This window comes from Trachypithecus francoisi, unplaced genomic scaffold, assembly GCF_009764315.1.
Source record: "Trachypithecus francoisi isolate TF-2019V2 unplaced genomic scaffold, Tfra_2.0 Lachesis_group9, whole genome shotgun sequence".
In the NCBI taxonomy this organism is placed as follows: domain Eukaryota; kingdom Metazoa; phylum Chordata; class Mammalia; order Primates; family Cercopithecidae; genus Trachypithecus; species Trachypithecus francoisi.
In genome coordinates, this window is record NW_022681474.1 from 15,647,263 (window position 1) to 15,662,421 (window position 15,159).

The window sequence follows — 15,159 nt, forward strand, 5'->3', positions numbered from 1 at the left end:
AAGGAAAGAAGAAATTGGTCCAGAAGTTCCATATTCAAAATGGGGAACCCTAGCCACATCTACCCTTTGTGGGAGAGAGGATGTAACGTAGGAAGGGGCCTCAGAGCTTTAATAAGCAGGGGTGTGGTCAGGGAGAACGTGGACAGCCACAGTGCCTGATGAGGGGCCACGGGTACTTGCTGCAACCTCTCCACGCCAATGCTGTAAAATGAAGACAATAAATGTCACCGCCTTGTAGTGCCGTTGGGAGGATTAAATGAGGCAATGCACACGAAGCTGTTAGGACAGGATAAGGGCTCGGTAAATATTAGTTATTAATCTTTAGCTCCTATTGCCTAAGGGCCAAATGGACAATCAGTTAAACAGAGGCACTGCACTGATTCACATCTGACTGGTGCGTGGACCCTGCAGAGCAGGAGAGTCCCAACCAGACGAACCTGCCAGGACACGTCCTCCCTGCATCGTGCTCACCTCAGGGGCCGGGTTAACGTGCTGTAAAATAGATACATCCAATCTCATGAATTTTTAGTTCATATACTTTTGCCTGGGATGTGAGTAAAGGGCCAGGTCCCTGATTCCTGAACCAGAGCAGCCTCCGCGATGTCACAGGGCCATGGCACACACGTGGTTCTATTGATTTCTTCTCCACCAAGGGTAAGGGGCCTGTTTCTGACATGAGCCCAGAATAGACTGTCATTCCATCTTGCAAAAATACATCGGGATAAATCACATGTCACTGCTTCAGAGTCACAGGAAAAACACTTGCAAGTGAGTCCTGCAGGCCAGTGGAAGAGACGCCCAGGACCCCGCAGCGGCGGAACACCTGCCCCACAGAAGAGACGCCCAGGATCCCTCAGTGGGGGAACACCTGCCCCCCAGAAGAGACGCCCAGGACCCCACAGCCGGGGAACGACTCCTTCCCCCACCCACCCCACCCAGGGCAATACCCGAGAGAGCCAGGAGCAAAGACGTTCACTTCCAGGACAGAAGGCCACGCGGCAGGACACGAATCTGAAGTTGGAATGTCCTCAGCCGCGGATGTGCTTTTTGATATGAGTGATAAGAAGGCTGACACCAGACACTAACCTTTGGAGAGGCGCGGGGGAAGCTGTCTTGGGAAACACCAAGGAACCAGCTCAGCCCCAACCGAAGGAAGGAGAGAAGCCCCAGGGAGAGAGGCATGAAGGCCATTTCCTCAGCCACACTGGACTATGGATAAAATGTTTTCATAGTGAAGAGTACAGGTGCTAACCCCAGAATTCTACTGTGTTTAATTGATCATTGATTATGCATAAATATGCACAAACAGTATACAGCATTCAATCTATGGACTGATTTCCAGTTTAGCAACTCACGTTCTTAGTTTCCCTGATGTTCAAGTTTTGAAGCATTACTAAGTACTATTAGGGATAAGGATCTCTGCCCAACTACTGCAGCCGATATTCCTGCGGCCAAAAATGAGCAGAGCCTAGGCAAGCAGCACATATTACAGAATTTTATTTATTTTCTATGGTGCGTTTGGGTGTAGCTTCCACATAGGTCTCCTGCTTGGTTAGTGTGTATGAGAGAAGAGGTAACAGATGGTAGACAGATAGTTTAGATTCTAGATTCTAGATGACAGATCAGTAAGGTAGATGGTAGATAGATGGATGGTAGGTAATAGATATGATTCCAAAGTTATCTAATAAGATAAGGAAGACCAAGAGACGTGCTGTCTACACAGAAATGAGGGACCATTCACACTGGGTGACCCTGGCCTTTTCCGTTCCCTATCCGATATCCGCAGCATCGCGCGGAGGCGGCGCTGCCAGCACCTTTTGTGAGTCTATGGATGACTCTGTAAATTGTGTGAGACAGATGAGTGTATATCCTGCTTCACAAGACCAACCTCCAGGCAAAGAGATGCTGTCCTTGGTCACAAACGACGTCATGCTCTATTGAGAGTCAGAGTCCTCAGTTTCCCCGACTGCCAGACTTGTTCATGAGATAGGCAGGCAGTACTTGCCCTCAGCTGTATGAAGCCAGAGGGCCCTGGGCACTGGGCAGTGCCTGGCTCTCCATAGCTGGGGAGCTGGAGACCTGCTTGCAGGTGAGGGAGACTGGAGAGCAGCTGTACATTCAGGAAAGAGGTGTGTGTGCTTACCAGGGAGACCTCAGGGGTCCACACTGGAAGCACAGGAGAGGGGCCAGGGAGAGGGCCTGGGGGACAGCGAGGGCGCCCATCTGCATTAGAGACCACGGAGAAGGCAAATCGCATTCAGACTTGCTCTCTGGCGTTTTTAGAACATGGTCTAGAGTTTCTGTTCCTGCTTCATCTCTACCATGTAGCACAGTGACTGACAACGAAAGGTGTTCAGTAAATGTTTGCTGAATGGACAGACTCCAATTGACGTAACTGTGACTTAACAATAAACCTGACAGGGTCCTTTGTAAATGTACAATGTAAATCTGATAATGAATTCTACCACAAGCATGCATTCATGGGGTACAGCGAGACAGTCACTATGCTGATTTCTGGGAGCCCAGAGATATGGATGGTGGCCCCCATTCTTGAGAAATCCCAACAAAGAGGGACGCACCACCGGCACCCACACCAGCGGGGAACCTCACAGAGCAAGAGCCAAGGAAGATGTCTTCTCTGCTAGTTTCATCACCTCAAAGGGTGGCTCGTGGATGCCACCCCCAAACCCTGCTCCACACTGAGTGCTGTCCTGTGTAAAAGACCACAGCTCAGCCCACCTCTCCACAGCCTCCCCCGAAAATGTTCCCTCCTCCCAGAGTGTTCCGGCTATTTCTTTAAGAAATTCTTATTACAAAAACGCAATCAATTTTCTCAGTGGGTTTTAATTGAGTAGCTACTATGTTTTGATATTGTAGAAAGAATAGAAATGTTCAAACTTAAAGGGGTCTATATTTTAACGGTTTAGTTTTATAAAGAACTTTCACTTGCTATAATAAAGGAAGTACAATAGAAATATATTTTTTGTAAGCCCATGTGATGATAATTTATATATATATATATGTGTGTGTATATAGGGTGTGTGTATATATGTGTGTGTGTGCATGTGTGTGTGTGTATGTGTGTGTGTGTGTATATATATATATATATATGTATATAGTGATGAGATCACGGAACCTTATTTTTGTTCCCTGTTTGGATTTCCTGTGTGTGCCTCTGTATCTTCATAAACAATAGAAGCTCAGGAGGAAGGGCCACGTCCACTCCTGTTGCTGGTGTCATTGTGGTGCCTCACTCTTTGCCTCTCTCATAGTAGGCACATGAATAAATAAATAAATAAATAAGACTTGTGTTCAATACAGTTTTTGTCTAAATACACATATAATGTTTAAGGCAAAATTGCAAACAGAGCAGAATTGGATAGCATGCACCATACTTTAAAATCAAGTGTCCTGGGGAAGGGGAACATCACACACTGGGGCCTATTGTGGGGAGGGGTAGGGGGGAGGGATTGCATTGGGAGTTATACCTGATGTAAATGACAAGTTGATGGGTGCTGACGAGTTGGAGGGTGCAGCACACCAACATGGCACGTGTATACATATGTAACAAACCTGCACGTTGTGCACATGTACCCTAGAACCTAAAGTATAATAAAAATAAAAAATAAAAATAGAATAAAATAAAATATCTTTTCTGTATTAGTAGCCACATAAAACAAAATGTAAGAAAGATGAAATTTAATCAGGCACAAGAAGAAACTTGGAAGTTATTCTTTCTCTTTCTCTCTCCATTAAAATCCCTTCCTTCATACCAGTGTGGTGGTGGTTTCTCTTTTGTTTTATGATGTAAGAAGATAGATTACTTTTTTATTAGTGGCAACGACAAAAAGATTTATTTCACTTGGTGTAAAATATGCACAAAGGGAGACTTTAAACAACGATGTTTTGGAATTTTTACAATTAAGCAATCAGTGTTTCTCTCCATACTCTAAAACACAGTCACAAACCAATAATCTGTTTCACCACCTCCTAAAGAATTTGTGCTCTCGGAGGTTCAGTAAAGATTTCTTTCTCTACATGATTTTTGTAATGTTTATATTAGACTGCTGCTGCTCTGGAGCTGGGGAGTCTTTTAATATTTCAACATTTTCTATTTGAATAAATGCTTTTGTGCTTTACCTCTTGAGTCCGTCATCCCTCTACGTTGCATGCATATATTAGACATCTGCACAAACACACAAGCGCACATGGTAATGGCATGCCTTCCATTCATTACCCACATACGAGAGCCCATGTCATGATTTAACTTCCCTGAAGCAAAAATTTGATTAAAAACTCAGGTGATTACATAAAATTATACGAACTCTCACATTTGTTATACTTAAAAACAAGAACCTGATCTTCTTAAATGCTTCTTAAGTAAATATTTCCCTGCATGTCAGTCAGTGCTGAATATATACCCATCTTTAGTTCCTGAAAGTGAAACAGTATAAGGATGTTGGAATAACGCTTTGCTACACATCAACACTGTTATACTTCTAGAGGCAACAGCTTTTGCTCTCAGTTCAGGATCACTCAGGGCTGTCAAAGTTTCTGTATCCCTCATGCTACTGTCTTGGAGTTTTTTCAAAAGCTACTGCTTGTCCTAGTAGTTTTCCTAGAACTCCAACAGTCTCAAAGATTTTGAGAACTATCTCAAAATTATTTCTTCTTCAGAAAAAATTAGCATAGAATTCTTAGAATTTTCAAAATTTCTCCTTGAACCATATATTTGGGATTGAAAACTCTTTCTGTTAGAATCCTTCGAGAATCCGGATAGTCCTTTTAAAAGGTTATCTGTAGTAGTAACATTTAGAATTGAAGCATGAATAAAAGATCTTTGTGTCTGTAGTTAAATTAGGCTACCTATGTTTTTCATTACCTAAGGAATAGTAAAAGGCTCTTTTTTTTTAAAAAAAAAGAACAAATTTTGTAGATCCCCAAATTTATAAAAACAATGTCCTTTTTAATTATACACATCAGATAGTGTCTGAGCTTGTATATATTTTACGTTTCCGTCCTCAGTCCTGAACACAGTCTAACACAAAGAGGACAGGTACTTCCTTTAAGAACGCAGCTATTTTCACAGCTATAAGCCTGATGTGAGCACAGCATCTGCTCCAGACAGGGATGAGTGAACCCAGCCAGACTTGGGGTTTGGAGGAGGTCAAAATCTATTCTGCTGATGTTTCTGTCATGTTTATTAAATTGCATTTTTTTTTCCAAATGCAATTACACTTTTAGGAAATATTGCAATTATTTTAAAGAGAGGACATTTTTGTACTTCTGGTGGACTTAAACTAATAAAACCTGCTTTTTGTTTAATCATTATTGGTGCCCTAGGTATATGCTTTGAGCTCTCCTGCTATGGATCTCAAGTCCTGCTTCTTAGAAACAGTAAGGACCTTTACTCTTGTTTGGTTTTTTCCATAAGAAGAGATTTGACTTGGGTTATCATTTTAAGGTAGGAGTAGGCTCCAGTTTCTGAGAACTGAGCTCCCCATCCTATTTTAATACCACCTTTGAGAAGACGTATTTGAGAAATCATGTAAGACATTACAAAATGATGAGGCAGAGCTTCCGTCTGTCGGCAGTGGGAAACAAGAATCAAAGACTTCATCTCAAATAAATGGAGCAGCACAGATTAATGAAATCGATAAATTCTCCAAAGCACATCCTGGTTAAGGGGTTTAAGGGAATTCTTTCCATGATGTGCAAACCACCTGAAGGTGTGGAGCTATCATTTGCACGTAAGATTCACTCCATCTATTAGAGGCCCTAGAAAGGAAGGTTTACAAAGAGATTCTGAGCAACGTTCGTTTTATTTATTATCCAAATGGCAAAACAACAGCCACAGAGAGAAACCTGGACCTGTTTTGCAAATGAGTGATCTGTTGTTGGCACCGTTAAAAAGACGTGCAGTGATGAACGCGGCCAGATTTGAGTTAGAGATCCGTAGGAGTGAGATGGTCCTTAACACTAAAAATAATAACTGCCCTCTTTCACCTTTGCCTCCCCACTGCTGGGTTTCTCTTTCTGATACATGGGAGAATTCGCTCGTACACAGTGTGGCCCTGTTCCTCGTGAGGCTTTGGCTGCTGTGACTATTTGTATCAGAACAGAATTAGCCGTTCAGTCACACAAACACGAGGGTCCTAGTTGCCCTCTGCCTTGGAAGCAGCTCAGCGAAACCACCCTCAATTCCACAATTTTAAGCGTACACAGCTCAAAAAAGCTTTCAAAAATTTCACCTCTCAGAGAGTTGAAATAAATTTCCTTAAAATCTGAGTCACCTGAGCATTTATATCATATTTCTCTTCAAACTTAAGCACACGTGCTACTCTTCTTTGTTTATAGGAATGCATGATTTATTGGACACTATTTCTTAAGTATAAAATCCCCTCCTTAATATAAAGATGGAATTTAGATGACCTGTCTGCTATGTTTTGAGATTTAAAAAATGAACATTAACTATTGATCATTTTTATAATTTAAACAGCTTAATTCCAATATATATGTATTTTATAACCCAAAGAGGATTTACCATTTTGCTGCCAGAAACTAACTGTATTCATTCACCATCAATAAAATAATACAATGTAATTATTTTGCTGCTCTTCCTACTCAAAACCTATGACTAGAATAAAAGGTGATTAAATATCCTCAGTGCATATGGAGGGCCTGGGAAAGTCAGATTAACTCTTTATTTCCAAATACAGATCATTCTTCAGAAAAGTCTGCTATCTTTGCAAGTGGCCAAATTTTGGGGGCTGGAGGGATATTGTGGATCTCTTAAAAAGCAAACATATCCATTTCTAAGTTGCTGATATTTGGATGTGGTTTCCGGGAAAATGGATTCACTCATAAAATTTGCAGATGGAGATTCAGGGCCTAAGAGCCCTGTTTGCTAGGGCGTTGCTTAAACAACGTCAGGCAAGCAATCAGATAAAATAGCCCCGTCCTCCATTCCTTTTAAATCAAATAAATGAGTAAATAAAAGCCCAACTTTAACTGCTGAACAGGGATGTCTTGATACCGAGACAGTAACATATGTGAGCAGAAGAGGAATCCTGGTTCCAAGTTCCTAAATTTCTCAATGTTCCCTTCCCTTCCTGTTTTCCAAAGTCTCACCAGAGCCCATTAGCTGTCCCTGTGAACCAAACGTTTGATAAGCATTGTTTCTTCTCTTTTTGAATGTAATGTCTTTATTCGATATTGGTACACACTCTTAATGTAGGTATAGTATATCAAAAGCTAGGAATAAACAATTGTCTTTGAAAAATCAAGTATTAAGCAGCGTCTGTTTCTCTGAGCGGAGGAAAAACTTTTAATTATAAAGATAGAGGTTAATTTAGTTTCATTCTATTCACAAATACTTAGCAACACGAATCAGGGTTCTTGGCCACACACCAGGCAGGGTGCAGCCCCGTGCTGCTTTTCTTGAGCTATCCTAACCACAGAGACGGCGTCAACATGCAGTAGTTTGAATATTCTGTGAAGGGCAGCCAGGCTTTTCATAGTTCACTTGGCATTCATTCACCTTTACTCGTATATTCGGTTTCAAAATGGCAAGAGGCACTTTTAAAGTCTCACTTACAGTGTGGAAAATTATCCTTTTAGACATCTTGTGAGCTAGTAATTAAGAACCAAATTTGAAACTGCAATATCTATTTTGATACAATATTTTTAAATGATGAGAAGCAGAGTATTACAATAATTTTGGTTTTAGGAGTTGTTCAAAATTGTTCATACTGCAAAAATACTGACATTCATTTTCTACTATTTTGGAAAAAGAAGTAGGGAAGTATAAAAATTGCTCAAATGTTTCGGCTGTTTTTACCGTGTGTATACATATACATACATACACAGTAATATACATGTATATATAATATGTATGTGTGTATATATATCATACTATATATATGTATAGTTTTAAAATTGAACATTAAAAGCTTTTAGGGCGTAAGTTATCTTTTCATGCCTCCAAAAAAAAAAAAAGACAATTTCCTTTTCTGTGTTTCCTTACATAATGCTCTTCTGGGCTGGTGCTTCTGCAGGAACCGACTCACCCCTGTTTAGCTGTGGATACATGAATCCCACATTTTTATTCTGCATTCAAACTCGTTCATCATATCTAATGCCCTTGAAGCAATCTCCAATTACTGTTATTACACGGGTCACTAGAAACCAGAGGCACTAATACAAATTTTTTAAAAAGAGAAAGAGGAAAAAAACAAGCACCACACAATTAGATGCTGGTTAATGGTTGAATCAATTTGATTTTATCACGAAATCCAGCCCTTCCTCCTGAGCTGTCTGTGAGCGAGATAAGCGGAGGATGTGGGGCTCCGGCGGGCGGTGCAGGGCTGTGTCCCTCGCCAGCCAGGGTGACACCGGCGGGGACGACGGTGGCATTGCAGGGCCTGCGGAGCCCACGGCCGCTCTGCCCCCATCCTCAGCACAATCTTTCTATTTCATTAATTTTTCATGGATTTTCATTTCACAGCAAGCCGGCGTCTGCCATCCATCTGCTCGACTTATTTTGTTCCTTTTGCCAACTTTTTATTTGCATTTCACAGCATTCAGCAACCTGCCCGTTCCCCACACCTTCCCATGACTCATGGCTTTACTTTTATAGAGCTACCTCGTGCTCAAAATGCATCAAGTTTCTAAAACTCGTATAACCAACCACTCTAGAACAATACCTAAATTTCAAGTTAACTTATTTTGCTGTCAAATGCCTCAAAGAGGTGTCCTGTGCCAAAGCTCAAAAGCAACCCGACGGGCCCCGGATAACTGCAGATCCTGCATGGCCAGTGGCTCCCGAAGCCCCTTCCCCTTCCGGTTAATGAAGATTGACACGCCGCTTCCAAAACCCCAGCCTTCAACATACCTTGTGGAACCAGCTGATTTTGGATTGGCTCTCAATCTATTTCCAAGTATGTTTGCCTTGAAAGAGCCTTTTTCAAAGAAAAATTCTGGAAACTTCAGTCATTTTATACATTGTACACAGTAATGGGTAGAAGATTAAAAATAGTTCATTTGCAAAATGACTTTCATGCCAATGTGTAGCTCCTTTTAGAAAAAATACATTCACAAAAGAGGGAAAAACAGATAGACAAAACAGAATATATGCGCCGTTTTAATAACTAAAAACATTTAAGAAATTCCTCATACATATTACCCTGAAGTTATCCCAGGGTTCAGAGATTTATTGGCATATTTTAAAGTGATTTGTTTTTATATACTGTACTGTTTTGATGAGTTCTGCCTCTATTCTACCTGGTTGAACTGATACTAACAAAACAAAATCTTTAAGCCTTTTCCTTTATTATTTTTTGGATAAAATGTATCCTTTTATAACACGCATTGAGCTATTTCTAATACAGGCAGATATTACTCTCCATAACCACATAATATGGATTTGGTTGTACATAATTACCTTGTATAATTCTACCAAGAACTATAAAATAAAGTGCAATCTCCTGTTACTCTCTGTGAGAAATGAACTCTGTGGGTATTTAGTGATGGCAGGTAACAGTCTTCATAAACTCCAAGTGCTATTATTTTCCCAACGCCTCTGAATGAGGTAGGCGTGGGACATACTGACGTGTCTGGCATGTGTCATGGGATATGAACATTGCTTTGCCATTGATGTGAAAATGAGAAAGGTTTTCCCTGTCCTTCCCACAGTTTTTTTTTTTTTTTTAATAGCAGCTTGTTTTTCTCTCATATGAGAGTCAAATTTTGGCATTTTTTCATTTACATAAAAAATTTAAACCATTTATGAATAATTTCTAAAAGAAAGTCCCTACTGAAAAATAACACACAAAATGCAAAATTATACAACACTAGGTCCCAGTAAAATAACAGAAGTAGGATTGATGTGTGGGGAGACATATTCTGAGAATCTTCTTTAAAGTTTTTCTGAGAGAAAAATACAGGTCCCTGCCAAATAATGCCTGAAAGTCATATTCTGTGACGAAGGTTTTTTTATTTTTATTTTTTTGTTTTTAAAGATACATACAGCTTCCTTTGTGGCATGGTAACTAAAATATACCTTCCACAGGCAAGAATAATATTTATGGATTGCACTTAATGAAAGTATTGTGTCCTGACCACACTTCAGCTGTAGCCTCGGCGTGCTTTATTTCAGAGCTCACAGATCATTTTGATAAGAAGCGTATCACGCCAAAGTCACTCTCAGAGTCACACACAGAAAAGGAGCCAGATGTCACCACACTGGGAAACTAAAAGTTATCATGCGTCTTCAAAAATGATTCTTGTCCCTTAGACTAGGTGGAAATACGCATCTCACAGGCAAGAGGGTCAGCATGTATCTTAATTGTCTTTATTCCCCTAATAAGACAGCCCTTACTTTGTGCTTCTATCAACGTCTTCAGTTAGCACCTGATAGAGACACACTAGAATTCCTTAACAGTCTCTCATACACACGTGGATTTTAAATTGTGGCAAGCATAGAGTTTTAATATCAGATAAGCTTAAAAGCTGAGGTTATTCTATTCATTTATGGTTGTTAAGATTCATGACAATTAGGACATAATTTAAACTCACCTTTTTTTATAAAATAAAAAAATCTGTAATAACTAGGTATTATAGATGAAGTAATCAATTCCCAGGAAAATGCAAATAAGTATTTAATGTTTCTCTTAGCTGGCTATGTTACCTTTTAATTTGATCAGGTACATCTACATGGTTAACGTTTCCCCCAAAATTGAATATTTAGCAGTTTGATTTCACTTTCCTATCAAGATAGCTGCCAGCAGGTGCCATGGGAAATTCTCCTGCACACCAGAAATCTCTTCGTAATAGAAATCAGTGTATAAATCCTCAATGCCCTTTCTGGTTTCAATTTTTGGCTATGAAAATTGAGGGACTTGATATATTCAAAATAATCAAGGTATGGAAATATTTGCTATAGGAGTTTTATTTTGAATCGCTAAAGTTAAGTTTGCAGCAAATGAAGTCTTTCCCCAGATTTCCTTTTTCCCCCTAAATTGAATACTTTCTAAGCTAGCACGACTGATGTTTCATGGTAAGGCAAGTGAATCTGGAGAAAGGCAACACTTTCCTCCAGTTTATATTTCTATAAACTGCATTATTGTGAACTATTACTCCACGTTCTTCAACTCTAAATATTTAAACAGACTAATCAAAAATATTGGGAAACGTGAACACTTGAAGTGTAAAGATGATGCTTCCTTTTTCCTCTTTTAAAAGTCGTATTCATTATTCAGTCCGGTGACTTTCTCAATATCAATGCCACTTTGTCTTGGCATTATCTCTGAAGGACACTAACAAGTCTGTTTCAAAATGATAATTTCAAACAACAAAGTGAATCGCAAGTGCACACTTAGCAGCTGAGAGGTAAATGAGAACCACAACCTCTCTCCCCTTCTGAAACCAAAGGCTCCAAAACCTTTTGAGGAAGTTGTAGGGGCCAGTGTCTCCCAGTGTTCCTGACATTCGGTCATAATGAATGACTGTTTGCTATTGACATTTATACCTTCAGACTGTCTGGGTAATTTCTATGATTGCAAGAAACAATAAAGGACCTGGTGACAGTTAGAGAGCATACAGGGAACGGTCTGGTAGAAACTTCTCTTAGGCCAATGCACAGATGAAAATTCTCCAGGAAAGACGGACAACCCCAAACATACCTAAGGTTGCCTCCTGCTTTCAAACAACTGGCAAAGCTGATCAATTCTAGCTGTGTTTTCCCAACCGTTCTTTATACTTCTACATCACTTAAAAAAATCGGCACATTTCAAATCATGATTAGAACTGAACTTTCTCCTGCAGGCTCACTAGGAGCTGACAACAACACAGGCTTCTCTTTGGGAGAGAAGGGTCGGCATGAGAAGAATCTTTTAATCCTTCCTGGCATGCACGCAGGCGACAATGGCAGTGGGGGCATTGCTCTCATATTGGAGCGACTGCTAATTTTGCACCATCCCCAATGTGAAAGCCCTCGCTTGCTGTAGCATTGACTAACTCCAGCACGGCCCAGCCCCGGGAATATCAGTAACAAGGCACAGCGTGAGTTTGTCAGTGGCAACTGTCAGCCGGCTGCTTTTCCTGCTTTCCTGGTTTGCGGGTTTTTTTCTACCACTAACAAAATATGATGCTTCTTTCTGTTTTCCTGTATTCATTTCTGCTTATTTCTCCAAGGACGAGCCCTGTGTTCTCTTAACGTTCCAGTGTTTACAAATCGACGGACAGCACATTGAGTAAAAACTGCCAGCCAATTTGGGCAGGCGATCGCAGGGCTTCGCCCACCCCTTCCTCGGGGACAGTTTGGATGGGAGTACCTGGCGCGAGGCCTCGTTCCCCCGTTTTTGGGTAATTCCTCTGGCACCTGGAGATGAGGTGGCCTCCGGAGGGTGGAAGGCAGTGCCCTCCCTGCCGGCCAGTGGGGACTGCGGGGCCCGGAGACGCGCGGGGTCCACCAGGAGCTCCTCGCTGCCCTCGCCCCACTTCGTCCCAGTCCCTCAAACATGTCACCGCGTGGCTGCTCACTGTCCCCTCTGGGCACGAGGAGGCCCCAGACATTTCCACCGGATCTGAACTCCCGAGCGCCCTGCACGGAGCGGCTATCCCGCCAGCACCCCAAAGTGAGGCTGCTCACAACAGACAAGCCTGGAGACCCCAGCAGAAGCCAGCGTGGAGATGCCGGGGATGGAGAGTGCAGGGGCCGGCGCGCCACGAGGTCCTTACCTTTCCGCTTGGACCTCCGCCGCCTCCTCCTCTTGGACTTGCATTTGAGTTGACTGCTCAGCCCTCCAGAACCTCTGCCGCTCCCCAGGACTGAGGCCATGGCCGAGACCCAGGCGCGGAGCGCAGAGCCGCCTCCCTCCTGCACCTGCACCTGCCTCCTTCCCGGCCGCCGCCGCCGCCGCTGCGAAGCTTGAGGTTGCAAACCCGGGAGCGGCTCACTTTTCAGGACTGAGAAGGAGAGCGCGCTCCGACCGTCTCTCTCCCTCTCTCAAATTGTTTTCTGTGACTTGCTCCCACTGGGCTGGGAGCCTCGGCTGGGCGTCTGGCGCGAGCTGCTCCCTGGTCAGGGAGGGCGGGGAAGGGTGCGCGGCGTCCGGAGTGCTCCGAGCTTCCCGCGGGCTCTGCCTCCTGCTCTGGGCTCCCAGCGCAGGGAAGCTACTTTTGCGCCTCTGCTAGTTGTTTGGCACCAGCCACTTTGAAGCCAATCACGCAGGGAGCTTGTCTATTTGCTGCGGCAGCGTCTAATTAGATCCAATCACAACTGCTTTCTGGCTCTGACATCAGCAGCAGCACCAGCCGCACCGCCGCCTGGCAGCTTGCAAACTCAGCTCCCATTTGGACGGTGAAGCTCCCAGGACCGGCGGCTGGAGGGAGGCTGCTCCCGGGGAACAAGGACGCGGCGCGGGTGCGTCTGGGAAAGGCCGGGGAGCCTCCGGGAGGGACCCTGCCCGGGAGGACGAGGCCTCCTGCTGCAGCCACGCGGACAGCTCGGCTCGCCCTGCTCAGAAAGACACAGGAACGGGTTTCTCCAACCAACAGTTTTTAACTAGTTAATTCATTATCATGCGCCTTGTGTCAAGGGGGGGAAATACCTCTTTCAGAAATGCAGAGACCGCACTTCCTCAGAAACGGACTGAGGTTTGCAATTCCCCAGGAGACAGCGCCCTGAGGGGTGTTTATTCCTCAGAGCCTGCATGCTTGTCTGTTTGCTTGTTTGTTTGCCTCTTTTCTCCCCCTCTTCATACTCCTTGGCCGTTTCCATTGCAAAAGATAAATCTTGCATAAAGACAGAGGTTTTGGAATCTGAGTCTGATTTTTGCCGTCAGGAATTTCATGTGTTGCTTTATTTAGGGAACAATGACACAAAAGGAAGAGAAGGCTCTCATCGGAGAGTTTGGTTGTCAAATGTAATATTTGGATGAAAGAAAGGAAGATTTACAAAGAAGTGGATTGCACATTGAAATAGTTTTAAGCAATTTTTTTTTTCAGGAATGTCCTATGTTTCAAATTATACTTATGGAAGCCTAGAAGTCTTATGTAAAATATAAAGAGGAATAGAATCTGGTAATCATCATTACATCTTGTATTTAAATCACATAAGCTTTTAATTACAATAGTCATGTTTTTTAAAAAAAATCCACTCTAAAATTCATTAGCACACATTAACATGTTGATATAAAAATGGCACACAAATATTTCTGCTATTCATTGCCTCACATGCAACCTTTTCAAGCTGCTTATGGGCCTAGAAATTTCCAGATAATTTTTATTATAAGAAAAAATAATCACTCTGGGGAACATTGGAAATAATTAGGACATTCCTGTGTTGTTATGTGCTGAGCTGATAGATCGTAGCTCAGTTTTCTTTGATGAAAGACAGTAAGACATTTGATTTCAAATCTTAACTCTACTGCTATGACCTTGGGCAAGTTAAACCGTGCCTCAGTTTCCTCATCTGTAAACTGGCGATAACAACGTCACCCACCTCATAAGTTCATTCATACTCTTGACTCAGTATCAACCAGTATAGACAGGAACTGGAACATGTTAATTACTCCATGATTGTTTATTAAATTTTTTCCAGCAAATAATTTGGAAGGAATGAACGTATGTTACAGACAGGCCTCAGAAAGACAGGGCTTCTGTGTTTTTCTTTGAGAACCTTCTAGTTCAAGTCAGACTGAGGGCCACCATCAAACTAACATCCCTCTTCGGTGCTGGCTTCAACAACCCTGTTCCCATGACAGCACAGCTCAGCTCCGCTGATAATTCCCGGCGAGGGTTAAGAAGGCACATAGCTCTCTCACTTCCTCTCTGCAATATGCAAGATATTTGAGTGCTTAAACTATATCGAGAAACACAGCGCTAGGACTCTGCCTGTGAAACTTCTGAGCTTCACACAATGTGCCTGCACTAATCCAACGTTGCCCTACTTCTGTATCTGCAGAAAACCCAACAGGAAGTGGAGTCACCGAAGGAAGGTGCTTCAGACGAGCTTCACAGACACACACAGCCCCCACAAGGTGGTCAGCATTTATTAATGGCCCCAATATCTCCATCACCACACGGAGCAACCGTGCTGTCTGGGAGACTTGTATACAATGACCCTTGTTTCACTCAAAGGGCAGGTATGGTGGCTGG

At 42.5% G+C, this 15,159-nt stretch overlaps 1 protein-coding gene across 1 annotated transcript in view; it reads right to left on the minus strand.

The window, feature by feature from the left end:
• ADARB2 (adenosine deaminase RNA specific B2 (inactive)) overlaps positions 1–13,209 on the minus strand; it is a 509,391-nt gene extending 496,182 nt beyond the window's left edge. The window contains exon 1 of the mRNA XM_033208520.1: positions 12,739–13,209. Within this exon, the coding sequence (XP_033064411.1) occupies positions 12,739–12,838 (100 nt within the window). The 5' untranslated portion in view covers positions 12,839–13,209. The remainder of the gene's footprint in view (positions 1–12,738) is intronic.
• Between the last annotated feature and the right edge of the window lie 1,950 nt (positions 13,210–15,159).